Consider the following 23542-nt stretch of genomic DNA (forward strand, 5'->3'; position numbering starts at 1 on the left):
GCCAAGTTGCTGAGGCTGGCTTTGAACTTGAGATGTTAATGAGCCAAAATGTCACGCACAAGAAATTCAGTTTTAAGAAAAAAATTGTTTTTTCATTCTAGAACTTGACAAATTACAAAGTGAATATGCTTACACATTCATTTGCAATGCAAATGGGCAAATGACATGAGAAGGTTCTGCTCAGGAACTGAATGCATTTGCTCTTTCAAATGCTGGCACCTCCTGACCCATCAAGTTTCTCAACTCTATTATGTTTTTTAATATTTATTTTTTTTACTTATAGGTGGACACAATATTTTATTTTTATGGGGTGCTGAGGATCAAACCCAGTGCCTCACGCATGGTAGGCAAGTGCTCTACCTCTGAGCCACAACCTCAGCCCGAGTTTCTCAACTTTTTAATCTGCCCTTTTCTTTTAAAGAAGAAAAATTGAAATGTTTACGGAGTCCATCCATTTTCAAAATGGAAAAGCGTATTTAAATAAGGGTCATACTGCACACCAAAGGTAAAACAAATACTTTATTGCACATTTATAAAATCTGCATAGTTGTATTAAGTGTTCTTCCCTCCCATGATTCCTCCCTTAATTTTTAAAATTTGTTAAAACATAATTCCCAATTAAAAGTCCTTTAAAAAGTTTTCTCTCTACATATACATATATATAGATAGATAGATATTCTTTTTCTTTTTACAAATCCACATCCCTTAGTTTTTAAAAGCAAAAAAAAGAGAGGAATCAAACAAAGTGTTCTATTATAGTCTTAGGCAGCAGCCTTAGACAATCCTTCTTGACAATTTTCAGATACCAGAAAACTCTGCCTAATAAATGTTTAACAACTATTAAAAACGCTATCTTTAATCAAGCTTCACAATGCTATTCTGTCAAAGTCCTCAATTGCTTTTCTTTCATTCTCTCAGGACTGAGTATGAGGTTTTCTGGTTTATTTAAAAATTTAAAAGACAGAGAAGAAAGGAAGGAGAGGCAGTTTTCCTTTGACTTTTTGGCATCTTACTGCCATGTGACCTTATATTCTACCCACATGTAAAAGGGTAGAGAGGTTCATCAGCAACACATTTTATCATCCCCTGTCAAAAGCCAAGCAACATTACTACTTTCTTGTAGTTTAGCATTTTTAAATGTCATTTGGATTTGATAAAATAGTAGCTGTTCATTTGGTTTGGGGGTCTGATGAGTCACTCTTATGTTCTGCTGTCAAAAATATTTAGGCCTTTAGAATAATTTGAAAAGAGACAAGAGGCTTAGAAAAGCCCAAGCATTATAGTTCAAAGGCATTTCAGGTCTTCAGGCATAATTCAATACTTTAATACCTGGTTCCTGTCTTATCTTGGTGAAATAGCTTTCATGATTCTGTACCTAAAAAGTGCAATTTTATCTTTAATCCTTCTTTAAATGCACAACATGGGTGGGGTGTGAAACCGAATATTACTCGACCACTTAATCCCTTTCCCCAGGTGAAGAGTGTGACTCTGACCATAATAGGTAGGCAGCCAGAGACCACAGCAAGCCTTGAACATAAGTGAGCTTATTTCACAGTCACAGCTGAAACTCCTTGAATTGACTCCATGACAGCTGCAAATCGGCTACAAAGGTCATAAGGAGAATTGGGTCGAATAGTTGGAGGCTCCTTCAAGACGATGATTTCTGTAGAAGGATCCAGAAGCCTAGGCAGAAACTCCCCTAAGCACAGCTGCAGATTTTCTGTAAAATAGATGGTCACACATAGAGTTAACTACATCTCCAAGTAAAAAATAATAAGCCTACAACTATATGGTAAGGTCTTCAGACAGCTCATTACCCAAAGTTCAAAGCTAACAACAAACATTGATTCCTTTAGAACAATCAGGAACAAAGATCTACCTGCCAAATATACCAAATATATTGCTGTAAGCTATGTGTTGTTGGCAGTTATACCACATATTCACTTTATTGTGGACAGGTCTTCTAATCAAGTGCACTTTTAAAATTTGAGAAAGTGGATATGATACCCTGTACCATACAGATAATGGTGCTATTTTCTTTCAAATGCTTAAAATACGCCATTGTGTATACACTACATTAAGTAAAGCTTACACATGGCCTAAGTAAACTGCAAATATTAAAAGGATGTTCTGCATACTAATTTATTAGTCTTGAGGTCATCACAGTTTGTGATATTCTTATAACTTCAAGCCACAGGAAAAATTAAGAGCCCAGACTCACACCTCGTATTTCCATACAGCAGATCCACTAAACTCACATGCTGGTGAGTTCCAACATCCTAAAGGGCTTAACACCCCCAGTGCTAAAACCTGACCATAGAAATTTGTAGAATTCCTAAAACCATAGAAATTATTACAGGTGCCAACACACCTGCAATATCTTGTCCAAGGTAAGAACACCAATGATTTCTCATGACTTCAATAGCATCCAGATCATCCTTGGAGATGTCATTATTAATAATAAGGTGAATGCAGGGAATTATCAACTCATTCATCACATTAATGCCTTCTGTTACAGAGTGGTCGTCATTTGTTTCAAAGAGAGAAGCCGCTCTGGCGTTCAGCTCCTACAGATAAAATACAGAGTAGGGGGAGATAAAGTCTGAAAAAGATAAATATCTATTTAGTAAGAGTTTAAACAAGTAGTTCCCACATTTTACTGCACAATGGAATCACCTAGGGATCTTTTAAAAAACACTGATGCTGCCATGCACAGTGGCACATGTTTGTAATCCCAGCTACTGGGAAGGCTGAGACAGGAGGATCCCAAGTTTGAGGCCAGCCTGGGATACTGAGCAAGATCATGTTTCAAAATAAAATTTAAAAAGGCTAGAGATGTAGCTCTGTGGTAGAGCATTCCTAGGTTCAATCCCTAGTACCAGGGAAGAAGGACCACTGATGCCTGGTTCCCAGGCCAAATATGCTGATTTAATTAGCATGTGAGTGACTGGGGCATCAGGATTTTATAATAAAAGTTCCCCAAGTGATTCTAATGCAATCTAGTTAGTGATCTGCTGACCTAAACTTATATGTCAAGGTCATGCTTAATATCTGCTTATACCAAGACTAATTTAATAGTTCTCAATCTCCACTGAGCATCAGAATCATCTGCAGAAGACACACCAATGAGCAGGCCCCTCCCTAGAATTCTGGTTTAACTGTTTGGGGAGGGACCTGAATAATAACTACATATGAAAGCTCCCTATGTGATTCTGATATATTTAGGGGTTGAAAGCCAGTAATGAATAAGACTAAATCCCTGTTACTGTGCTACTCTGTAAGCTGCATAGGATGTTTAAGATGTTAATCTGTGTTATAAAAGCATTGGCTCTAATAAAATTCAGATCTGTCAAATTTTCGTGCCCCCTTTTCCAGTTTCAAAGTAGCATGTCACACCTATAACTGATACAGAAAACAAAGTATAAATCAGAAAATGAAACTGGTGAGATGAACATGTCATGATTTAGCATCCTCCGCTTGTTATTAAGAAGATCAGACAGTGGTAGGAATGATGGCCTACTTGTCAAGGGCCAAGCTCCTGGGTATTAGGGAAAATGAACACGAGCACACAATCAGAGGGCAAGACCCTCAATAGTTCTCTGAAGGATGAGCAGGGTATGCACCCTTGGGTAGGCAGAGGGTATTGATTAGATCTGCCTTTCTGTGTTGCTGAATGCAAAACAGGCCAGAGTAGGTTTAGTTTTAACTGGTATATCACAATGATGCCAGCATGACAGTAGGACTAATTATTATGCTTCTTACCTTAAAAAAAAGAAAAAACAAAAAAAACAAACAAACAAACAAAAAACCCCTGTGGAGTCCCTAAAACTTTCATCTGTTAGCTTAGTAGGGAACAGTAGAAAAAAATACCACACATGCACTCTATGTGTCAGTCTCGAGGAAAACAGCTGAATAAGTCTCTCTGCTCAGTGAACTTACCATGTAGCAGGGAAGTAAGGCCATCAAAACCACAATGCAGGCACACAGGAAGGGCACAAAAAGGGACATCTGGCTCTCATCTTAACTTCTCTTACAGGTTGAAGAATGATATTCACTTAAGGTATTATAAAAGAACCTGTCCCAATGTAAAACTGCTCACAAGAATTGGACAAAAAAATCCAAAATCTGCTAGAGATAATTCTTGTTTAAGTTATATCTCACCATGGTTCCAACAGCAGAGATAAACACACACACACATTCACACATCTTCTTAAGGCTTCACAAAGAGTACAAACCAGAAGGCATTTTCTTCGGTACAAAGCAATCACTGACTCCTTCACCCCCCTGCGGGGCCCCTTCATTAGCAGAGCAGCATTGCTCTGGTAGGCGTACACCAGGTAGGACAGTGCTTCTTGGTACCTTAGAAAACAGGAGATAAACCACAGCTGAGTTCTTCTCCACCAAAATTTAGGGATTAGACCCAACTGTTTCTTAATACAAGAATCTACTTGGTTGCAATTATAGAAAAATCTTAAAGATGAGCTCAGTTTGATATACTAAGAGGAGCCTCTGGGCCAAGAACCATGGCCATCCTCAGCTCTTCTAAAAATTTGTCAAGAAACCCAAGGCAAATCTGGAAACTTCTCTAGGTCTCAGTTTTTCCTCTTTCTAAATCAAAGAAGGGAACTAGATGCTCACTGGGGTACATGACAACTTCAAAAATTCATTAATGTTCTGAGTACATTCTTATTTGTCACAGAGAAAGTCTGGGAAGCTGGGGATGTGACTCAATGGTAAGCATTTGGCCACATGCAGGGGCTCTGGGTTCAATCCCCAGCACCACCAAAACAAAATGGCACTATGTATCACTTTACTAGTAAACTTATGTTTATTTGAAGAATGAAATTAAATGTGTGATGTTCACAGCAAAACTGAAGTGAAGCACCGGAAAAAGTGATGCAGTGCATTAATGTGTGATGAGGAAGGTCATGGCTGTGACTCTAGGTGAGCATCAGCAAGTAACAGTGTCCTGACCAAGTTTTTAATAAAATCAAAGGCCAACAACATACTTTCCTTTTTGATAGAGTTCCAGTCCTGTCAGGAGATACACAGACACCTTTCGAAACAAACTATAATCTTCATGCCACTTCTGAAAAGGAATGACAGTAATGAATTTGATCTCAGTACTCTACTGCTGCATTTCCCACACTGAGTTTTAAATTCAGTACAAATATTTATTGAGCACATTTGGCCACATCCAAAACAACAAATACAACTTTTATATAAAATCCTATTCAAGGCTGGGCACAATGGCACACTCTTATAAGTCCAGCCACCCAGGAGGCTGAGGCAGAAGAAATGCAAGTTTGATGACAGCCTGGGCAACTTACAGACACCTGTTTCAAAATTTAAAAAAAAAAAAATGGACTGGGGTTATAGCTCAATGGTAGAGCACCCCTGGGTTAACTCCTCAGTACTGCAAAGAAATAAAGAAAAAGAGAAAACTACTCAACATTTAGAATAAAAGTCTACCACTGACCTTAGTTTTAAACGTTCTATTTCTTTCACTGAGGAACAGAAATATTTCACATGAGCTTTAGAATTTATTCTTTGAATTTCCAACAATCGTATCAAAAAGTCCTGACAAGACCATCCAGGGAGGATGAAAGTACAAGGCTATTGCACGTCACACAGAAGCACCTCATGCTTAGTGTGAGACAAGCATACTTTGGTGGTAGAATAGTTTCTTAGAATACAATGACTTTTTAAAAAATTATAGCTGTATGTATTTTAATACATATTAGAAAACAGCACCATTTTTTAAAATCCAAAAGCGTCTTTTCAAGAAATTTTATTGCCTACAAGGCTCAAGTAGGTACTTAAAAGGAAATGAAACTGCATCGTTCTAAAAGGAGTATGGAAAAAGAGAGACCTCTATTCTGAGGGTAAGTAAAGACTGTTTATCCATTCTTTCCTGATTCTATGGTGGAGAGAGAAACAAGTCCAGTCTGTGATAATACAAAATTGTTAATTTTGCCTCAGGTACCATTTTCCTTCAGAATAAATAGTTTTGCTGTAATGGTGAAATAAAAAAAAAGACTTCACCTTATACTCATCCATGTTCATGTCATCAGGACCAATTTCCTTTAGTTTAGCCTGAGCCACCTTCATAATACTGATTGATCTGCATGGGAGAAAGTTAACCAAGTAATGAATGGGTGCCAGGCCAAATCTCTTCCTAATATCGATGGAGGCTGAATCACCTGAGTACACCCTTCTCACCTTTCATCATAGCTAAGATTTTTATCTGCAAACTGTTCCAAAAGGGTTCGTTCTACTACTCTTTTGGGTGCTTCATTTTGGAAAAAGTAGACAAGGACATGCTGGAGTCGAGGGTCACTGTGTGAGGTAGGTGTCTCTTTAGAAAGCTGGTAGAGCCTCGAGTATTCTTCATGGAATGCCTATTAAAGACAGAATTTATAGTTAGAAAAGGGTATATCTGCAGACTTCTGCACACAAAAAATGATGCCCAAGGTCTGGAGAATCTCATAACTCCATGATAATGCTAAGGAATTCTTCTCATCGAGGAATTATAAAAGCAATTAGGGAACCTTTTAAGTTGTCTGCATATCATAAAGGATGAAACTGGCATCACAAATTATAAGAGAAATTTTTTTTCAAGTTCTTAAAAAATAAAAAATAATGAGTTGATTTTTTTGTTTTTAGAAATCCATACAAATGTAACCTAATTCAAGAATCTTAAATTTTATTCAAATACCTTAACACTGTGACATACTTTCTTATAATAAGGCCCCCAAATCACAAAGGCAACAGTATCACCTACAGTTTTAGTAATGGACATCTACTAACAAAAGCAACAGCCCCTGTAGGCTAGATGTAACAGACAGTGGCACTGCTAACAGGCTGGGTGAGTGCCAAGAGGAGAGGAGCCAATAGTATTGTGGGACAGCTTGCTCATTAGTTGGACATGAAGGGAAGGTTTATATTTCACTTGAATGATGTAAATTAAAAAACACATTTCTCCACATTTATAATTACTGCCCCAATATTAGGATAGCTGGTTTAAATATTACAATTTTGAAAACAGAGATACCTTAATAAGCCCTGCTTCAGACCCATCTCGGTCAAAGGTCTGACGGGCTTTAGCTATGGCCAGGATGACCCCTTGCATGGCAGGGCTCAGCATCACCTACCACAAGAGGGCACAAAACAGAGAGAAAAAGGAAAGAAAGGTTCAAAAGAAGACTGTATGAAAGCAAGGTAAAGAAAGTGCTAAAAGAAAGTAGAGCAGTGTGCTCCTTGGCCAGCACTGATACAAGTTTCAATACTCTATTCCTATGTGCATGCATAGCCTCTGCCCCCTTATAGAACATAAACACAGCGCCCATGATGAGCTATTCCTCTATTATACATTTCTAACTGAGCAAGATGAAGATGTATGTCCAAAATTATCTCCAATATGGCACTGCTGAAGAATTGAATTAAACTATAGCTCTTGAGGGGAACTGTCTAGGACCCAACTGTAATTTAGTTCTGTAACTTTGGGCACACAGCTTAAATACACAAGTACTTTAGAGCTGTAGTTGGATAAATGGCATATTAAAACAGTCTGGAAACTAGGAGCTACACAAATATGACTATAAAATGAAAACCTTCCAATGATGATTTAGGGGAAAAAAATAAAATAACAAAACAAAACAAAACACCCATAGGAAAAAATGGAAATCTGAGAGATAGGATTCATGACTATTTTATGTGTAGTAAAAATGAATACCTTGGGATTCTACAGCTGCTTCAATAAAACTTTGAAAATAGCTTTCTTGATAAAGAATTGAAAGCAAAAACAACTTTAATCCAGACTTGTTTTGCTCATTGGACAAATTTCTATTTGGAGGAAAAACAATTGACTAATATAAACCATAAAAATTCCCTAGAAGGAAATTCTTATTCATAATACCAAAATAAGAATTAAATTCTACCTTTCTGAGCCATCTAGATTCTGAAGTGGTTCCCCTAAGTATAATCCTGAATAAATATATATACACATACAGAAAGAAACAGTGCACAGTAGAAATAAAATTATCTTTTAAAAAGTAGTAATTAAGGTCAAAACCATATAGGACTTCTTGTCAATTATTTGTTTCAATGAAAAATATTAGCTATATTACCAGATACTTTTTTTTGGTACCAGGGATTGAACCCAGGGATGCTTAACCACTGAGCCACATCCCCAGCGTTTTTTATTTTTTACTTTGAGACAGGGTCTCGCCAAGTTGCTTAGGGCCTCACTGAGTTGCTCAGGCTAGCCTTGAACTTGCGATCCTCCTGCCTCAGCCTCCTGAGCTACTGGGATTACCAGGCATGTGCCACCATGCCTGGCTGCCAGACACCTTTTAAAAGTATACTGTCACATGAGAAGGAAATATAAGACTGACAACAAACAGCTAATTCCTACACTCATCTTTGTACCTCCTCATCATATCCATCTGCATCAGATCTAACCAGAATCCTTCCCACAGTGGGAATTTCGACTTCAGAGACCTCAGAATTAGGCTGGGCAGCAGACTCTGCATCATTAGCCTTTGGGGGCTGCTCTGACTGCTCTGCAAGGTTTGTTTCCTGGGGCATGGGCTTCTTGGGTTCAGCTTCCTTAAGCTGTGGCAGCAGAATGGAAAAAAAGAGTAAGAAAAAAAAAACAGGAGAAATAAAGAGGGGTTGGTTAAATGCAGAAGAGACACAGAATAACAGAAATGTGAGACAGTTGGCATTTACTGTTGAAAGTCAGACACTCTTGAATCTCGGCCTCCTAGTCAGTCTTACCTCACTCAGTGCTGCTTCTACACCACTCTTTTCATAGGCATGTGCTGTGTTTGCAATTGCCTGGGCTGTTTGTTCCTTCACAATCACAGCATGCTCAGATGACAAGCAGCGAGCCCCATGAGAAGAGGCTGCTGGAGGGTCTGACAAAGAACCACACAAAGACATTAGCTTCCACTGATAAATAACGACTAGGACACTCAGATATCTGGCAAGCAGAATGATACACTTGCTTGATACACAGTTTAATACACAACACTTCTAACACACCTTTTAAAGAGAAACTAGTGTTAACAAGAAATGGCTATTTCAGCAAAAACCCACTGACGATTCTGTTAAATTATGCTCTCAACTTTGTCATATTTCTTTACGCCCAGAAGACTCCCCGCAAAATCCTTCTGTAAGGAAGATCTTCTTTGGAGGACAGCTTTCATAAAGTCTACCTATCAATCTATTATAGTTTCCCTTACAACCTGAGAAATTAGCAAAACTATATGTACAAAGGACAGGTAGTCTTCTGATATTATTTCTATTCATCAGAAATCACATTCTGAAGTCACAAATTTACTCTATCTGGTTATGCAAAGCCAATTATAAATGAAACATTGTAAAGATAAAAGTATTGCTTGATCAGCTGGGGTACATAGGGCTGTCTGGTGTGCAACTTACATGCTATTAAAACACGGACATATGCCCTTCTCAGATACCTTGTGAGGTAGAGAAATCCTGTGATGTGGAGCTGGTGGAGGATTCCATTTGAGGAATTTTGCAAGACTGTTCTTCTTCCCACTCTTCTACTTCCTGCTCAAACCGCCAATTATCTTCTTGAATGTAATGTTTGAGTTCAACAGACAGTGCTTCTACTTCTCCTAACATCCGATCTGCTTCATTTGGGGCTGCCTCTGAGAAAAACCAAAGACAGAATTAAATGGAGTACCATCCAGAAAACATCTCTTAGGAATCAAAAGTTCCTTTCCAGAAAGGAAGAAAGCAGAACATTTCATCTTTTGACTTGCCCCTAATTAAAAACACATACATACATGTACAATTAATCAGAAATACAGATAATAATAATAAATTCTGCAGAGGATGTGGAGGAAAAGGAACACTATTAAGCTGTTGGGAGCATTGTAAATTAGTACAACCACTATAGAAATCAGTATAGAGATTCCTCAAAAGAATAGTTATGGTACCACCATATGATCCAGCTATACAACTCCTTGGTATTCATCCTAAAGAATTAAACCATATTACAGTGATACATGCATACCCATGTTTAAAGCAGCACAATTCACAACAGCCAAACTATGGAACCAGCCTAGGTGTCCATCAATGCATGAACAGACAAGGAAAATGTGGTCTATATACAACAATGGAGTTTAATTCAACCATAAAGAAAAATGAAATTATATCATCTGCAGGAAAATGGAACTAAACACCATTATGATAAGTCAAACTCAGAAGAAAAAGGATCGTTATGTTTTCTCTCATATGTGAAAGCTACAAAGGAATATGGAAAAGAAAGGTTGGGGGTGGGGATCTCATAAAAATCAAAGGGAAATCAGTAGAGAAAAGGGGTGAGGGGGGAGGAGGAGTAAGTGCTGGGAAGTGATACTAGTCAAATTGTATTATTATACTGTGTGCTTGGATGCACGTGTAACAACAAATCCTATCTTTTATGTACAATTATAATGCACCAGTAAAAACGTGGAAGGAAAGAAATACTGACAATATAAGGTCAAAAAGCACAGCATATCAGTAACAGTGCCTGGCATAGTAGTAGGTAGGCACTTATTAAATACACGCTAAATGAATGAAAGAATAAATGATACAGAGTAAAAAGGATTTGGAATCATGATCAATCACTGGGTATACCAAACATTTCTTGGAAATTAAAAAAAAATCAAGATACAATGGAAATGTTAAGCTAAAAAGTTTTATCAATTGAGCCATTGTACTTATTGATAAGAATGTCCATTAGGAGGAGGGTTAAATAGAAATTTCAAGGCATTTCTATTTCCTCAAGTTTCACACAACCAAAGCCCTATTATAAAGCAATATGCAGCAATGGTTCAGATGGTCTATAATATCTGGCTCATCAAAAGCTATGATGAAAAACTGCAAGCTTATCAAGGACACATTAAATTTCTTTCTAATCCTGTGACCAAACTGAAACAAAACCTACAGCAGAACAACACATTCACTTATTGATTGGTATCAACTAGCCTTTTCACTAAGCAAACAAAAGTTTCTACTTGTTTGTTTCTACAATATAAAAAGGAATAATGCAAGGAATAGCAAGGCTCCTACATATAACCAACAGCTAGTATAGTCATTTGCACAATAACTCCAACAAGCAGCTATTTGTTCCTTTACACTGTAAACATGTGATTTTGAACACTGGTTATTACTAAATGAACATTCTCTTCATCCCATATTCCTAAACCACACTAGCGTATCAGGAAGATAATATGCTGCCTGGACAAAATGCCTTGCATGTTTGTTTGTTTGTTTTGGGGGAATACTGGGGATTGAATTCAGGGGCACTCAACCACTGAACCACATCCCCATCCCTATTTTGTATTTTATTTAGAGACAGGGTCTCACTGAGTGCTTAGTGCCTCACTTTTGTTGAGGTTGGCTTTGAACTAGTGATCCTCCTGTCTTAGCCTCTAGAGCCACTGAGGCATTGAGATTTCAGGCATGCGCCACTGAGCCCTGGCTCATGTTTTTTTATTTTTTAAAAAATATTTATTTATTTATGTATCTTTAGTTTTAGGTGGATACATTAGTTTGTTTTTATGTGGTGCCGAGGATCGAACCCAGTGCCTCATGCAGGCTAGGTGAGCACTCTACCACTGAGCCACCATCCCAGCCCCCTGGCTCATGTTTTCTTACTTCTGCACACTAACAGAGTTTCAGTACTAAAAGAACGAGCGCCTCCCTCCACCCCGGTCCCCTCACTCCCCCATTCCCCTGGTGGTACAGGGTTTGAATCTAGGGACTTGCACATGCTAGGCAAGCACTCTGAGCTATAATCCCCTGTCTTTTTATTTTGAGACAGGGTCTTTCTCAGTCTCCGAGAAAAAAAGCCTTCTATTATTTTACACATAAAATGCTGGTCATAAAGGTCACTCACAGAAGACTGAAAGGAAGAGAGAATAATGTAAATAGAATTAGGAGTCAGATCTGAATTTAAATCTATGGCCTGACATTTATTTAATGGCTATAGAATCTAGACAACTGTAGACTCCTTGAAAGCTTGCTACCTAGCTGGAAAATGAGGATTATAAGGATTTCTACCCTGCCTACCTCCCTTTTAGAGTTATAACATATTATAGATATAAATTTGAAAGAATGTATTAAGGAATAAAATACTAATAAATAATAATTATCATTGCTCTTAGTATTATGAGAAATGAGACTGTTTGGGAAAATATGCCTTTAAAATTTAGCTGTCCTAAAGGTGCAAAACTGTATGTGTAAGAAGGCACAGTGGTATAATCCCAGTGGCTCGGGAAGCAGGAAGATCGTGAGTTCAAAGACCACTACAGCAAAAGCGAGGGCTAAGCACCTCAGTGAGACCTGTCTCTGAATAAAATACAGAATAGGGCTGGGGATGTGGCTCAGTGGCCAAGTGCCTCTTGAGTTCAATCCTTGGTACAAAAACAACAACAACAAAAAAAAAAGGATCTCACTAACAAGACATGGAGGAACTAGAGATAATTAAAAACTCTATCAATGGGAAGCTGATCAAATAAACTGTGTCAGATACAATGGAATTATTATACAGTTGTTCAAAAAAAATGAGGACCTATTTTTGAAATTATAGAGATCATTAAACACTCTATTAATGAAACAGGTGCAGAACTGAACAGAAAAATATCCCTTGGCAGGGTCAATGAGGGAGAGAGGATAGATAAATACAATCTAGCATACACAGAGAACATTTCTTAAAGACTATATACTGTATACTTGCCGAAGAGCAGGACCACTTGTCAAGGATGGAAGTAGAAAAGCAAATTCATTTTTCCTTTTTATCCTCTTTTCTACTGCTTTTATCTTTTAAGTGAAATGTTAATTACATAACAATAAATTTATGCAAAAGAAATATGAGACCATCCTCCTCCCCGGGTGGTACAGATTTCCCCCAGTCTCTGGGTTCTGTTAAAGATCTTTTTACCTGCATTAAAGTGGGGTAGCTTGTCATTAATATACATCAGACAGTAAGCACTAACATTTCTCAGGCCACCATAGGAATCTCTTTCAAGTTCTTCCCAGGAAGATTCAGTAACAGATATATCATTGTACTTCAGCCAGATCTGCCGGGGTTGATTATAGATATAGGCCCAGTAGTGTCCAGCATTTGCTTGTCCTTCATGAACAAGAACTGCATGTAAGCGATAAGGCACCTGCAAATCAGAAAGGAAATTCCTCAGTTAGATTAAGCAAAGTAATCTGATAAAGTTTAGGTTATTCAAATGCAAAAACTGTTTCCAATTATCAGATTAATGAAAAATGACCATTCATGCATGTATATGATATAGGGGTTCATTTCAAACATCTTATTAATTCAAGATGAACTAACAAAAACTCAGCCTTGGAATCTTTCAAGGATACCTCAGTTCCAGAATCTTTAAAACCAGACAGCTGAATTAGATAACCTCTCTGAAAGCTCTTTTAACTCGAAACTACTCTATTATGATTAAAGATCTAAAACCAAAGATAATGTAGGTTTACTTACCCTTCCAACTCAAAAGTCAGGTTTTTTAAAATTTTTTATTTTTGGTACCAGGGACTTAACTCAGGGGCACTCGACCACTGAGCCTCATCCCCACCCCTATTATGTATTTTATTTAGAGACAGGGTCTCATTGAGTTGCTTAGCACCTCGCTTTTGCTGAGGCTGGCTTTGAACTCATGATCCTTCTGCCTCAGCCTCCCGAGTACTGAGATTACAGGCATGTGCCACCATGTCCAGCTCAAAAGTCAGTTTGTTTAAAAATAGAATAGCCTTAGCTATTTACATTGAGAAAATGTTTACCATATTTGGGACTTAAACACAAGTCGGCAGCTATCTTGTTTTAGTCCTATTTTATTGGTACCAAAATTTAAGTTAGCATATTTCATTATAAATTAGTCACATGCTCCTTATATTTCTTCTTGTGAGTGAATACTGGGTAAGCCCATTTATTGTTTCAACATTTGAAAAGTGCTTTTTTTTCCCCCAATATGGAAAAAATAGAACAATGCTTAAATTCTAAGTATTGGTGAAAGAAAGAAAAGTTAGTTATAGAATCAAATTAAACTTACACTTAATCAGTACCTTGACATGTTTTCATTGGTGGTGAAGATTTTGGAAATAACACAAAAGAGACAACGGGGAACCCCCGAGATTCACATGGTACATTCCTGTTACGCAACAGAATTGGGCTCACTGCCGTTCTAGAAGCAGAGCTCTCCTCCTGCAGCCATTCTGCCCGTGGTCCATTCACACAGATGCCTCTGCAAGGCCATGCCCAGAATGCTATTCTGAACAAAAATTTGTGTGGACAATAAGAATTTCTGTCCTTCCTGGCTTCCATTTGAAGTTTAAGTTATTCAAGATACAAAGCTTGAAAGCACACTGCTAAAAAAGGTTCTCAAAGGACCATGGCACTCTTAAAATTGATGGATAATTGGTTCCTAAGTCATTTTCCCCCCACTGAACTCCTTAAATTACAATTTTGTGAGAAATGTGTATTAATATTTGAAAGTAAACCTTTCTACAAGATGAAAAGATACCACATGGCAGAATCAAAACAATGATGTTTTAGGTTCTACTGCAGGCAAAAGATACATTGCTTTCTTTAACCTAATCAAAGGAATCAGTATCTATCTTGTTCATTCCTTTTTTGAGTGTGTGGTGCTAAGGACTGAACCTAGGGCACTGTAGCACTGAGTCACATGCCAAGTCCTTTTTATTTTTAGACAGCATCTTGCTAAGTTACCCAGGCAGGCCTAAAACTTGCAATCCTCCTGTCTTAGCCTCTTGAGTAGCAGGGATTATAGTTGTGTGCCACCACACTGGCTCAAGTTTATTCTCATATTTCAGGAAAAGTCCTATTTGTTTAAAAGAAAAACATCATATTTTCCTGTTGCATCTATGATTAGCACATGCCATGACTCTTTTCCCACCATTTTTATTCTAACCTGCTGAAGGAGAGGATCACAGTACATCTGCTCAATAGTCTGGGTGGCGCTTGCAATACAACTCTTTAAATCTGTTAAAAAAGAACACTTTGTTAAAATCAACTCACTCAGCTAATCAGACAGTATTGCTTAAGTGTACACAAAGTTCTTATGATTTCGATTTCCTGCTGTGAACCACAAAGTAGTAACAGTTTTAAAGCAGCTCATGTTTTAGGTTATGAAGGGTTTTTTAAATTAGTTTTTAAAACTGATATCAATATTCCTTTTCTTTTCTTTTAGTACTGAGGATTGAACCCAGAGGTATTTAACCACTAAGCCACATCCCCCACTTTCAACTTTTTATTTTGAGACAGGGTCTTGCTAAGTTTCTTAGGGCCTCACTAAGTCACTAAGTTTGGCCTTAAACTTGAATCTTCCTTCCTCAGCCTCCCTAGTCACTAGAATTACAGATGTGTGCCACTGTGCCCAGCTAAAATGTTTAAAAGAGGAAACTTTATTAGGAAATTAAGTTGGGCATAAAATACTATGTCTCAGTGATAGGATCTGAAAAAAAAAGGACAAAAAAGGGAGGGCTATATTTCTCTGAATAAGAACTTGGGAGGAATTTCAAGTTTTACTTGTCTCTTTGCTCCTTAAATAAAAGGGGAAAGAAAGGGAAGGGATAATCTGAGCAATAAGGCAATGAGACCAAAGGAATTTTAAAAACAAAATGATGAATAATTCAATTTTACATCATGTGCAACACCTAAATATTCATTGCCCCATTAAACTTCAGTACAGCATGCTTTACATGGAAAAAGACTTAAAAGAAGAAATCCAAAAATTCTAAGATTGGATCAACTGAAACCAAGGTCTGAAAAACTACTGTAGGAACAAAAATGAATAAACAGAAAATTATGGACTTGGGATTTAGCTTAGTAGGACAGCATGTGCACAGCATGCAGGAAGCCCTGGGTTTGATGCCCAGTACTCTGAGAAAGATGGAAAACATGCAAGAAAGCAAGCAAGCAAACAAAGAAGGGAAGGGAAGGGAAGGGAAGAGAGACAAGGAAAAAAATGAGGGAGGGAAGAAGGAAGGGTGGAAAAAGGGAAAGAAGAATGGAGAAGAGATAGGAGGGATAGAGGAAGAAGGAAAGGTAATTGGACCTGAGCAAAAATAATCATGAGTGTGTAAGTTTCTACAGATTACCAGAAATTTTGAAGAGGGAATCTTGGAGTCATCTTTCCACAGCTATATAATGGGGGAGTGAACCAATCTTATAGGGCATAAAAGGTGAAAAAGAAATCACAATTACTGAGTCAAAATTCAACAGCCTGTATGGTAATGGCAGGAAGTGCATCCAGGGTACCCAGCTTCCAAATATTCAACCAAGAAAAGGCAAAGAGTAGTTGACAAGTTTTAAAAATGCCAACCTTGTATATCTTGTTCAATCTCATTCCTCCATCTCTGAAGACAGGTTTTAACAAAGTTCTTTTCCTCATCCGTGACTGTTCGAGGAGCTGGGTGTGCAGGCATTCCCAGGGAAGACCGAGGGGAAGTTAGGGGCCTACTTGCTACCTCAGACTTGTGTAGAGAGTCTTCAGGAGAAGAAAAGGTACTTTCAACATCCTGAGAAGAGCATTCTGGACTTGTACTAAAGGAAGACAAAAATCATGCTCATATGATAATTTCCAAAATATATCTTAGCCTAAATTAATGTGCTTTGGAAAACAAGCTGATAAATGGAAAAGCACAGCTAGTATTTAATTTATTTTAGTTTATTTAGTATTTAGTATTAACCTTATAAAGATATTAAGCCAAAATTTTTCTTACATGAATCATCCCCCCCCCCATTTTTGGTACCAGAACTTAAACCCAGGGCTCTTAACCTCTGAACCACATTCCCAGCCCTTTTTATATTTTTATTTTGGTGGTGGTGGTGGTGGGTAACCAGGGATTGAACTCAGGAACACTCAGCCACTGAGCCACATCCCCAGCCCTATTTTGTATTTTATTTAGAGACAGGGTCTCACTGAGTCACTTAGTGCCTTGCTTTTTCTGAAGCTGGCTTTGAACCCACGATCCTCCTGCCTCAGCCTCCTAAGCTTCTGGAATTACAGGCATGCGCCATCAGCTCCTTTTTTATTTAAGACAGAGTCTTGACAGGTTGCTTATGGTGGCTTTGAACTTGTAATCCTACTGCCTTAGCCTCCCAAATCACTGGGATTACAGGCATGTGCCACTGTGACCAGTTGAATCATCTCACTGAACACAACTTGGTTATGAAGCAGATACTATCACTTCTCCCTATTTTATTAAGCATAAACCTAATGTTTAAAGAAATTAAGCAATTTAACAATGATGGAAAAGCATTAAGCCCGTTTTTGCCTGAGTTTATGGTTAATGTTCTTTAATCACGAATTACAATGCTCCTCATGAAGAAAGAACCAGAAGGAAGATGGAAAGAGAAGGCTAGGACTAGAAGGAGCAAGGAATCAATGACAGTTTCCAAAATGTAACTGAGTAAAGTGAAACACCTGTCTAGGAACAAAATTCACAAAAACAAGAAAAATGAAGAACATACACTAGGTGGCTGGCCACTTGGGAGAACTCAGAGAACAGGGCCTCATGTCAAGAATTCCAGCTCTCCTACTCCTAAGCTAAATGCCCAAGGAAAAGGGATCAGCCTCAAATAAAAATCTCTCATTTAAAGAACTTTTTTAAATTTAATTTACTTGCTAATCAATTATCATCAGAGTAAAACTACATATAGACATACCAGTAGGAATACAAAGTAATATTTCATAGGTTACTTGAAACTACAGTTCCTTTAGTTTTGATTTAAAAGGAAGCCTGTTTCCCCTGAGGACCCATATATACATAAATATAGAAAACTAAGCCCCACATAAGCAAGAAAGCAGATGTTTCAATTCCAGACAAGGTCTTACACATGCACACATCCCTATAAATTTAAAATCAAATAACATACTAATATTTATTAATATGGAGGGTTAGGGAGAATGATTAGTTTTTTTTATATTAAAGTCATTTTTGGAAAAAATGAATACTAATATTTTAATTAGCCATGACACACACATATCAAATGTGATCCAGGCTGACCCTACTGGCTCCTTTAAATTATAAAGATTATTATACAATTAGAAGGCCATTCTGACATGGCCTCCCTGTTTCTTCAATATATACACACACACGACCCGCTAGTCTGTCCTCTTCAATTCCTTCCTTCCTCCCTCCCTCCTTTCCTCCCTCCCTTCCTTCCTTTCTCTTTCTTTTTGAGGGGGATAGGGCAGTACTAGGGATTGAATCCAGAGGTATTCTACCACGGAGCTACATCCTCAGCCCTTGTGAGATAGGGTCTTGCTAAATTGTGGAAACATGACTCAAATTTTTGATCTTCTGGCTTTGGCCTCTGGAGATGCAGAGATTACAGGCACACACCACTGCATTTAGCTGTCCTCTTCAATTCCTAACCAGTCTGTCTCATGTTTTAATTCTCTACTCATGAATACATCTCTTTCCTTGATGTTTACTTAGCCCTACTAACTTCACAGTAGATGGGAAAATAAAGAGATTTTGGAAGAACAGAGGTTAACCTTCGGGAGAAAGGTCTTTAGTGGCAGCTGGCTCCCAGCAAGATAGTCTTTGAAGAGTACGAACATATTCCCAGATAGGAAGAAACTTCTGGAACTATCCCACCCATCCTGGGGCAAGATAAGTGCACTGGAGGGAATTACGAACACTGTCACTCAAGCAACAGTAGGGAAAATCTTACAGCTCCTTGAGCTCTGGTGGAGTGAGTTGCTCATTAGATGGAAAGCTGGTGCATAGTTAAATTAAACCAGAAAAATCAATACATACCATTTTTAAAAATTTGTTTTCATTACCTTTCCTTAGATGTCAGGTCAGAAACCGGGCAGTGCATTGAAGGAAGTGGTAACCTCATACATGTGTCATTTTGCAATGGACAGCTCTCTGAAGCAGGTTTTGTACTGGCAAATTCAATAACGTATTTCAGCATGTCTGGAAGTGGAAACCGAGTGGGGCCCGAGCCATATTTCACATACCTAAGAGGCAAAGACAATGGTACTCCACTGCCCAAGTTTTGTGTTTTTAAGACTTGCTGCCAAAAGGTCTATCATGTGGAGGGTCAGTAGAAAAGTTTATTCCTATAGGCATACAATATTTCATAGGTTACTTGAACAATCTATAGAGTTAAATTTTCAATGAAAGTAAAAATGTAACAATTGAATGTTTTCTATCTGGTAGGAAACATTTCAAATCATAATCAAAATCACGCCAAATATGCCTTTTCTTGCTGTCATTTTGCATTTAAGATCTGGTCATAAAAATAAATCATTTTTTAACAGAAAATATATATGTTACTAGATAATCTGATAATAGCAGAAGTGATGGCAAGGAAATATGTCTAAGAAATAGAGCAGTTCTCCAAGGATCTTCTACCTTTACATATTTGAGATCCTTTTCAATTAAAGCAGTATTTCTCTTTGGCAGGCAGATTTTATTTCTTCTTTAAATTAGTGAAGATGAAGAGGTATGACATATTTCCTTGCCATCACTTCTGCTATTATCAGATTATCTAGTAACTATACATTTGAGTACTAGTTACTAGTACTCAAATCTGAAAAATAATTCTAGTGAACTACCACTCAAGGGTTTTTTTCTTTGTTGCCCTTTGGACCAACTATTTCACAATTGAGAAAAATACAAGAAAGAAGTCTAGAAATTAGAATGATGTACTGATAAAGACCAGAGACTAAGAAAACTGGCAAATGGCTCTTATGTAGCATCTTAAGTACCCTATTATTCATACACTCATTCAATGGCACAGGCCAGGCTAAATTATTGAAGATTTCTATATAAATAATAATTTTCGCAAGTATGTGAGCAAAATAATAAATACATTAATATCTAATATTCTACCATTATTAGCATATTACTTTAGACTCACTAAAGAGATATAGTTTAATGAATTCTTAAGTTCACTAAAGTAGATAAGAGTTTGAATGGTATGATAATCAACCTGACTGGTTCCCATAGGTAATCTTCATAACTCTGGGTTTCCATTTTACAAAAGAATAGTCACTTCACAGTTTTCTTCCCTAAATACAGTAGAAGAAAGTAACAAGTACGAAACAGGTAGAAAACTGTCTGTTTCTAAACCCAAATTGGACATTATAAAATGAAAATACTACTGGAAAATAAAGGACAGTGCAACTCAAAGTCAACCACATATTAGAGGACAGACTGCAAAGGCTATCTTAGCAAAGGCAGAAAGAGATCAATCATACCTCTTCATCTTCACTAATTATAATCTGCTTGAATCAAATGTATGAAATATGATACGTCAAGAGCTTTGTAATGTTTTGAACAACTAAAAATAATAAAAAAAAAGAAGAAATAGAATCTGCCTGCCAAAGAGAAATACTGCTTTAATTGAAAAGGATCTCAAATATGTAAAGGTAGAAGATCCTTGGAGAACTGCTCTATTTCTTAGACATATTTCCTTGCCATCACTTCTGCTATTATCAGATTCTCTAAACTCTGCTTGTCTTCTGAACTTCATATACAATACAGCATTAGTAATCATTATAAAATTATAAGCCATCATTTTACATCTTTAATTCTTCCTAAATTTGTTGCTTTTTCTTTTCTTCTTTTTGGGTGGTACTGGGCATTGTACCAGGGGCAACCCTGGATACAACCCCATCCCTTTTTATTTTTTATTTTTAGACAGGGCCACACCAAATTGCTGAGGTGGCCTTGAACTTGAGATCCTCCTGCCTCAGCCTCCCAAGTCACTGGGATTACAGGTGTGTAATTACAGTACTTATATAACACACCAGTGAAAAATCTTCTCTAAGAAATTGTTTTTAATTTTATGACATAATTATTTTTATGTTCTTCTACTATATTCCTTTAGACAATTTTTAGGGCCAACTTCATACAATGCAGTACCTGTTATGGTTAGCAGAATCAGAGCAAAAGTTACCTGAAAAAAGGTAACTATATTGTATACCAGGAATCTTATTTTCAATATTATATCAAGATAATCTTAGAGAAAAATGGTAAACGTGTGTGTGTGTGTGTGTGTGTGTGTGGTGCTGGGGATTGAATCTAGGGTCCTGTGCATGTGAGAAAAGCACTCTACCTACAGAACTATATCCCCAGCCCTAAAATTTTTACTCTTCAACAATAAAAGTAATCTATACCCCTGGTTTTAAAAAATGCAAATATAAAAAAGTACACAACAAACCTTAAAAGTCATAGACCTCTAATACAATTATTACAATAATAATAATAATAATAATAATAATAATAAAACATTGTAATAACGAAATTATCTAGCCAGACACAGTGGTGCACACCTATAACCCCAGAAACTCAGAAAGCTAAGGTAGGAGACCTCAAGTTCAAGGCCAGCAACTTGGTGAGACACTGTCTTAAAAAATAAAAAGGGGCTGGGGATGTAGTTCAGTGGTAGAGTGCTCCTACACTTAATCCCCAGTTCTGCCAAGAAAAACAAAAACAAAAACAAAACAAAACCCTGAAATTGAAAGTCTATTTTAATAGTAATATTATACTAAGAAAACAATAGTAATATTATATTAAGAAAAATGTTCCTGTACTCTATTTTAAAATCTAAATAATTCAGGGATGGCACCAGTGAGAAATGACTATCTCCCAAATTAACAAGTGAATTACAACTTTGGATAGGGAACACGTGAAATCACTTCTTTAAAAACCCCTTCTTCCCTCTAATGGGCAGAATCACAGACTCTCTGACAGAAGTCCTCTGTTTCTTCTTTGCAAGCAAAGCAATAAGACTCCTTTTTATTTAAAAAGAAAAAAAAAATCGGAATAAACCAGATGCTTTATCAGTTCCTGGTTCCTCCTATGTTATAAAATATCAAGCATATTTTGTCCTATAAAAATAATTTTAAAGGTTGGGGTTGTGGCTCAGCAGTACAGTGCTTGCCTAGCACATGCAAGGCCCTGGGTTCGATTCTCAGCACCACATAAAAATAAATAAATAAAATAAAGGTATTGTGTCCAACTACAACAAAAAATAAATATTTAAAAAAATGATAATTTTTAAAAACTATTAGTATTGCAGAGTATCATTAACACACTAAAATAAATTACTGCCATACTTGAAGTCCTATAAATCAAAAACTACCAGGACAGTATTTGAGGAGGAGGTAATATTCAGTGTAAGTCTCTATTCAGACAAATACATACTGGAAAAGTTCTTCCTGGATGAAAGGAAGGTGAGGGGTGCAGAATCTGCTGTGGGCCTGGGATAAAAAGTGCTACCTCTCAGGGAAAGGAATGCTTAATCAATGAAGTGAGTAGAAGTAGGACAGTGGGAGGAGACAAATGGTTAAATAGATGAAGGGGGAAAGCCACTAACAGTGTATGGGATTTCCTTTGAAAATACAAAGACAATGGAATCTACCTAGACTAGAAGGAAACTGCATTCAATACTCATAAGAAAATCAGGGTGATTCCACTAAAAGTCAATACTAAATTAAAAAAAGCAAAGATTCCTCCATAAAGGAAAGAACCTTGTATGAATCATAAATTTATATTAGCCCTTTTAATCAGCACCACTCTAGGTAAAACAGCATTATTTTTCCTTTTTTGGATACTTTAGAAACTGCTGTCCCTAGACAAGTGAAATGGAGCAATGTGACAGTTGCTTCTCTTATGTTTGTAAAGACAGCAGAGGGAGTAGAAAAAGTGGAAAGCTATATATACATAAAATGAGAACATGGGTTGCCCTAAGTATACTACCAATAACTAACTTGTGACTTTTGGTCATTTAAGTCCTCTGGAACTATATTTTACCCATGGATAATATTAGTGGGTCCAAAAGGTTTACTTCACCCTTAGGGGGGAAAAGAATCTTAGCTATTTTATGGAATACCTAGTTATTACTTAAATTCTAAATTAACTTTCAAATATAAACAATTACCCTATCTTCGTATTCTACTCTTCAATATTTATTTCCAAGCACAAAAGTATCACAAACTTACCTTTCCAATTTTTGCTGCAGAACTTTTATTTCCTCCTTCAACTTTCGAATACTCTCTCTCTTATTTCGAATAAGCTCCTTGCTCCTGTACATGTACCTAAGCAAATGATAATCCCACAAACACAATTAATGACACAAACCCTCTGTAATGTTAAGAAATGAAAGGAAATCTACCAAATAGTACTATGTCCATGTATGAATATACCATATATATAAAGTTATGATGCACTAATTAAAATAATAATACCAGAAGGGAGATCAGTAAGTAGAGCAAGCAGATAAGAGGAGGATGAATGACAGGGAAAAGGAAGGTACCAGGGATTCAGACTGATCAAATTACGTTATATGCATGTACAAAAATGACACAATGAATCCCACTACTGTGTATAATTATAACACAACAATAAACAAATACTCGAGAAACAAGAAAACTCCTTTAATAAGATAAAGGACATCTATGAAAAATGTACAACTAACCAGGCATTGTGGCACACAACTGTAATCTCAGCAGCTCAG

General features: G+C 37.1%; 1 protein-coding gene across 6 annotated transcripts in view; it reads right to left on the reverse strand.

The window, feature by feature from the left end:
- Window positions 1–501: 501 nt before the first annotated feature.
- The window catches only part of Usp28 (ubiquitin specific peptidase 28), a 64686-nt gene continuing 41645 nt past the window's right edge, over window positions 502–23542 (reverse strand). For 2 of the 6 annotated variants that reach the window (XM_027930610.2, XM_071616713.1), the window contains exons 12-24: window positions 23028–23123; window positions 18855–19034; window positions 16383–16603; window positions 14970–15040; window positions 12962–13190; window positions 9486–9680; window positions 8782–8921; window positions 6223–6401; window positions 6046–6124; window positions 5010–5089; window positions 4236–4359; window positions 2372–2567; window positions 502–1720 (exon numbers count right to left, since the gene is read on the reverse strand). In XM_027930610.2, coding sequence (XP_027786411.1) covers window positions 1545–1720; window positions 2372–2567; window positions 4236–4359; window positions 5010–5089; window positions 6046–6124; window positions 6223–6401; window positions 8782–8921; window positions 9486–9680; window positions 12962–13190; window positions 14970–15040; window positions 16383–16603; window positions 18855–19034; window positions 23028–23123 — 1966 coding nt within the window. In that variant the 3' untranslated portion in view covers window positions 502–1544. Of the gene's footprint in view, window positions 1721–2371; window positions 2603–4235; window positions 4360–5009; window positions 5090–6045; window positions 6125–6222; window positions 6402–7054; window positions 7151–8430; window positions 8617–8781; window positions 8922–9485; window positions 9681–12961; window positions 13191–14969; window positions 15041–16382; window positions 16604–18854; window positions 19035–23027; window positions 23124–23542 lie in introns of those variants that run through there. The other 4 variants (XM_071616715.1, XM_071616714.1, XM_071616717.1 and 1 more) reach the window with 3 other exon arrangements.

Source organism: Marmota flaviventris, chromosome 9, assembly GCF_047511675.1.
Source record: "Marmota flaviventris isolate mMarFla1 chromosome 9, mMarFla1.hap1, whole genome shotgun sequence".
NCBI classification, from domain to species: domain Eukaryota; kingdom Metazoa; phylum Chordata; class Mammalia; order Rodentia; family Sciuridae; genus Marmota; species Marmota flaviventris.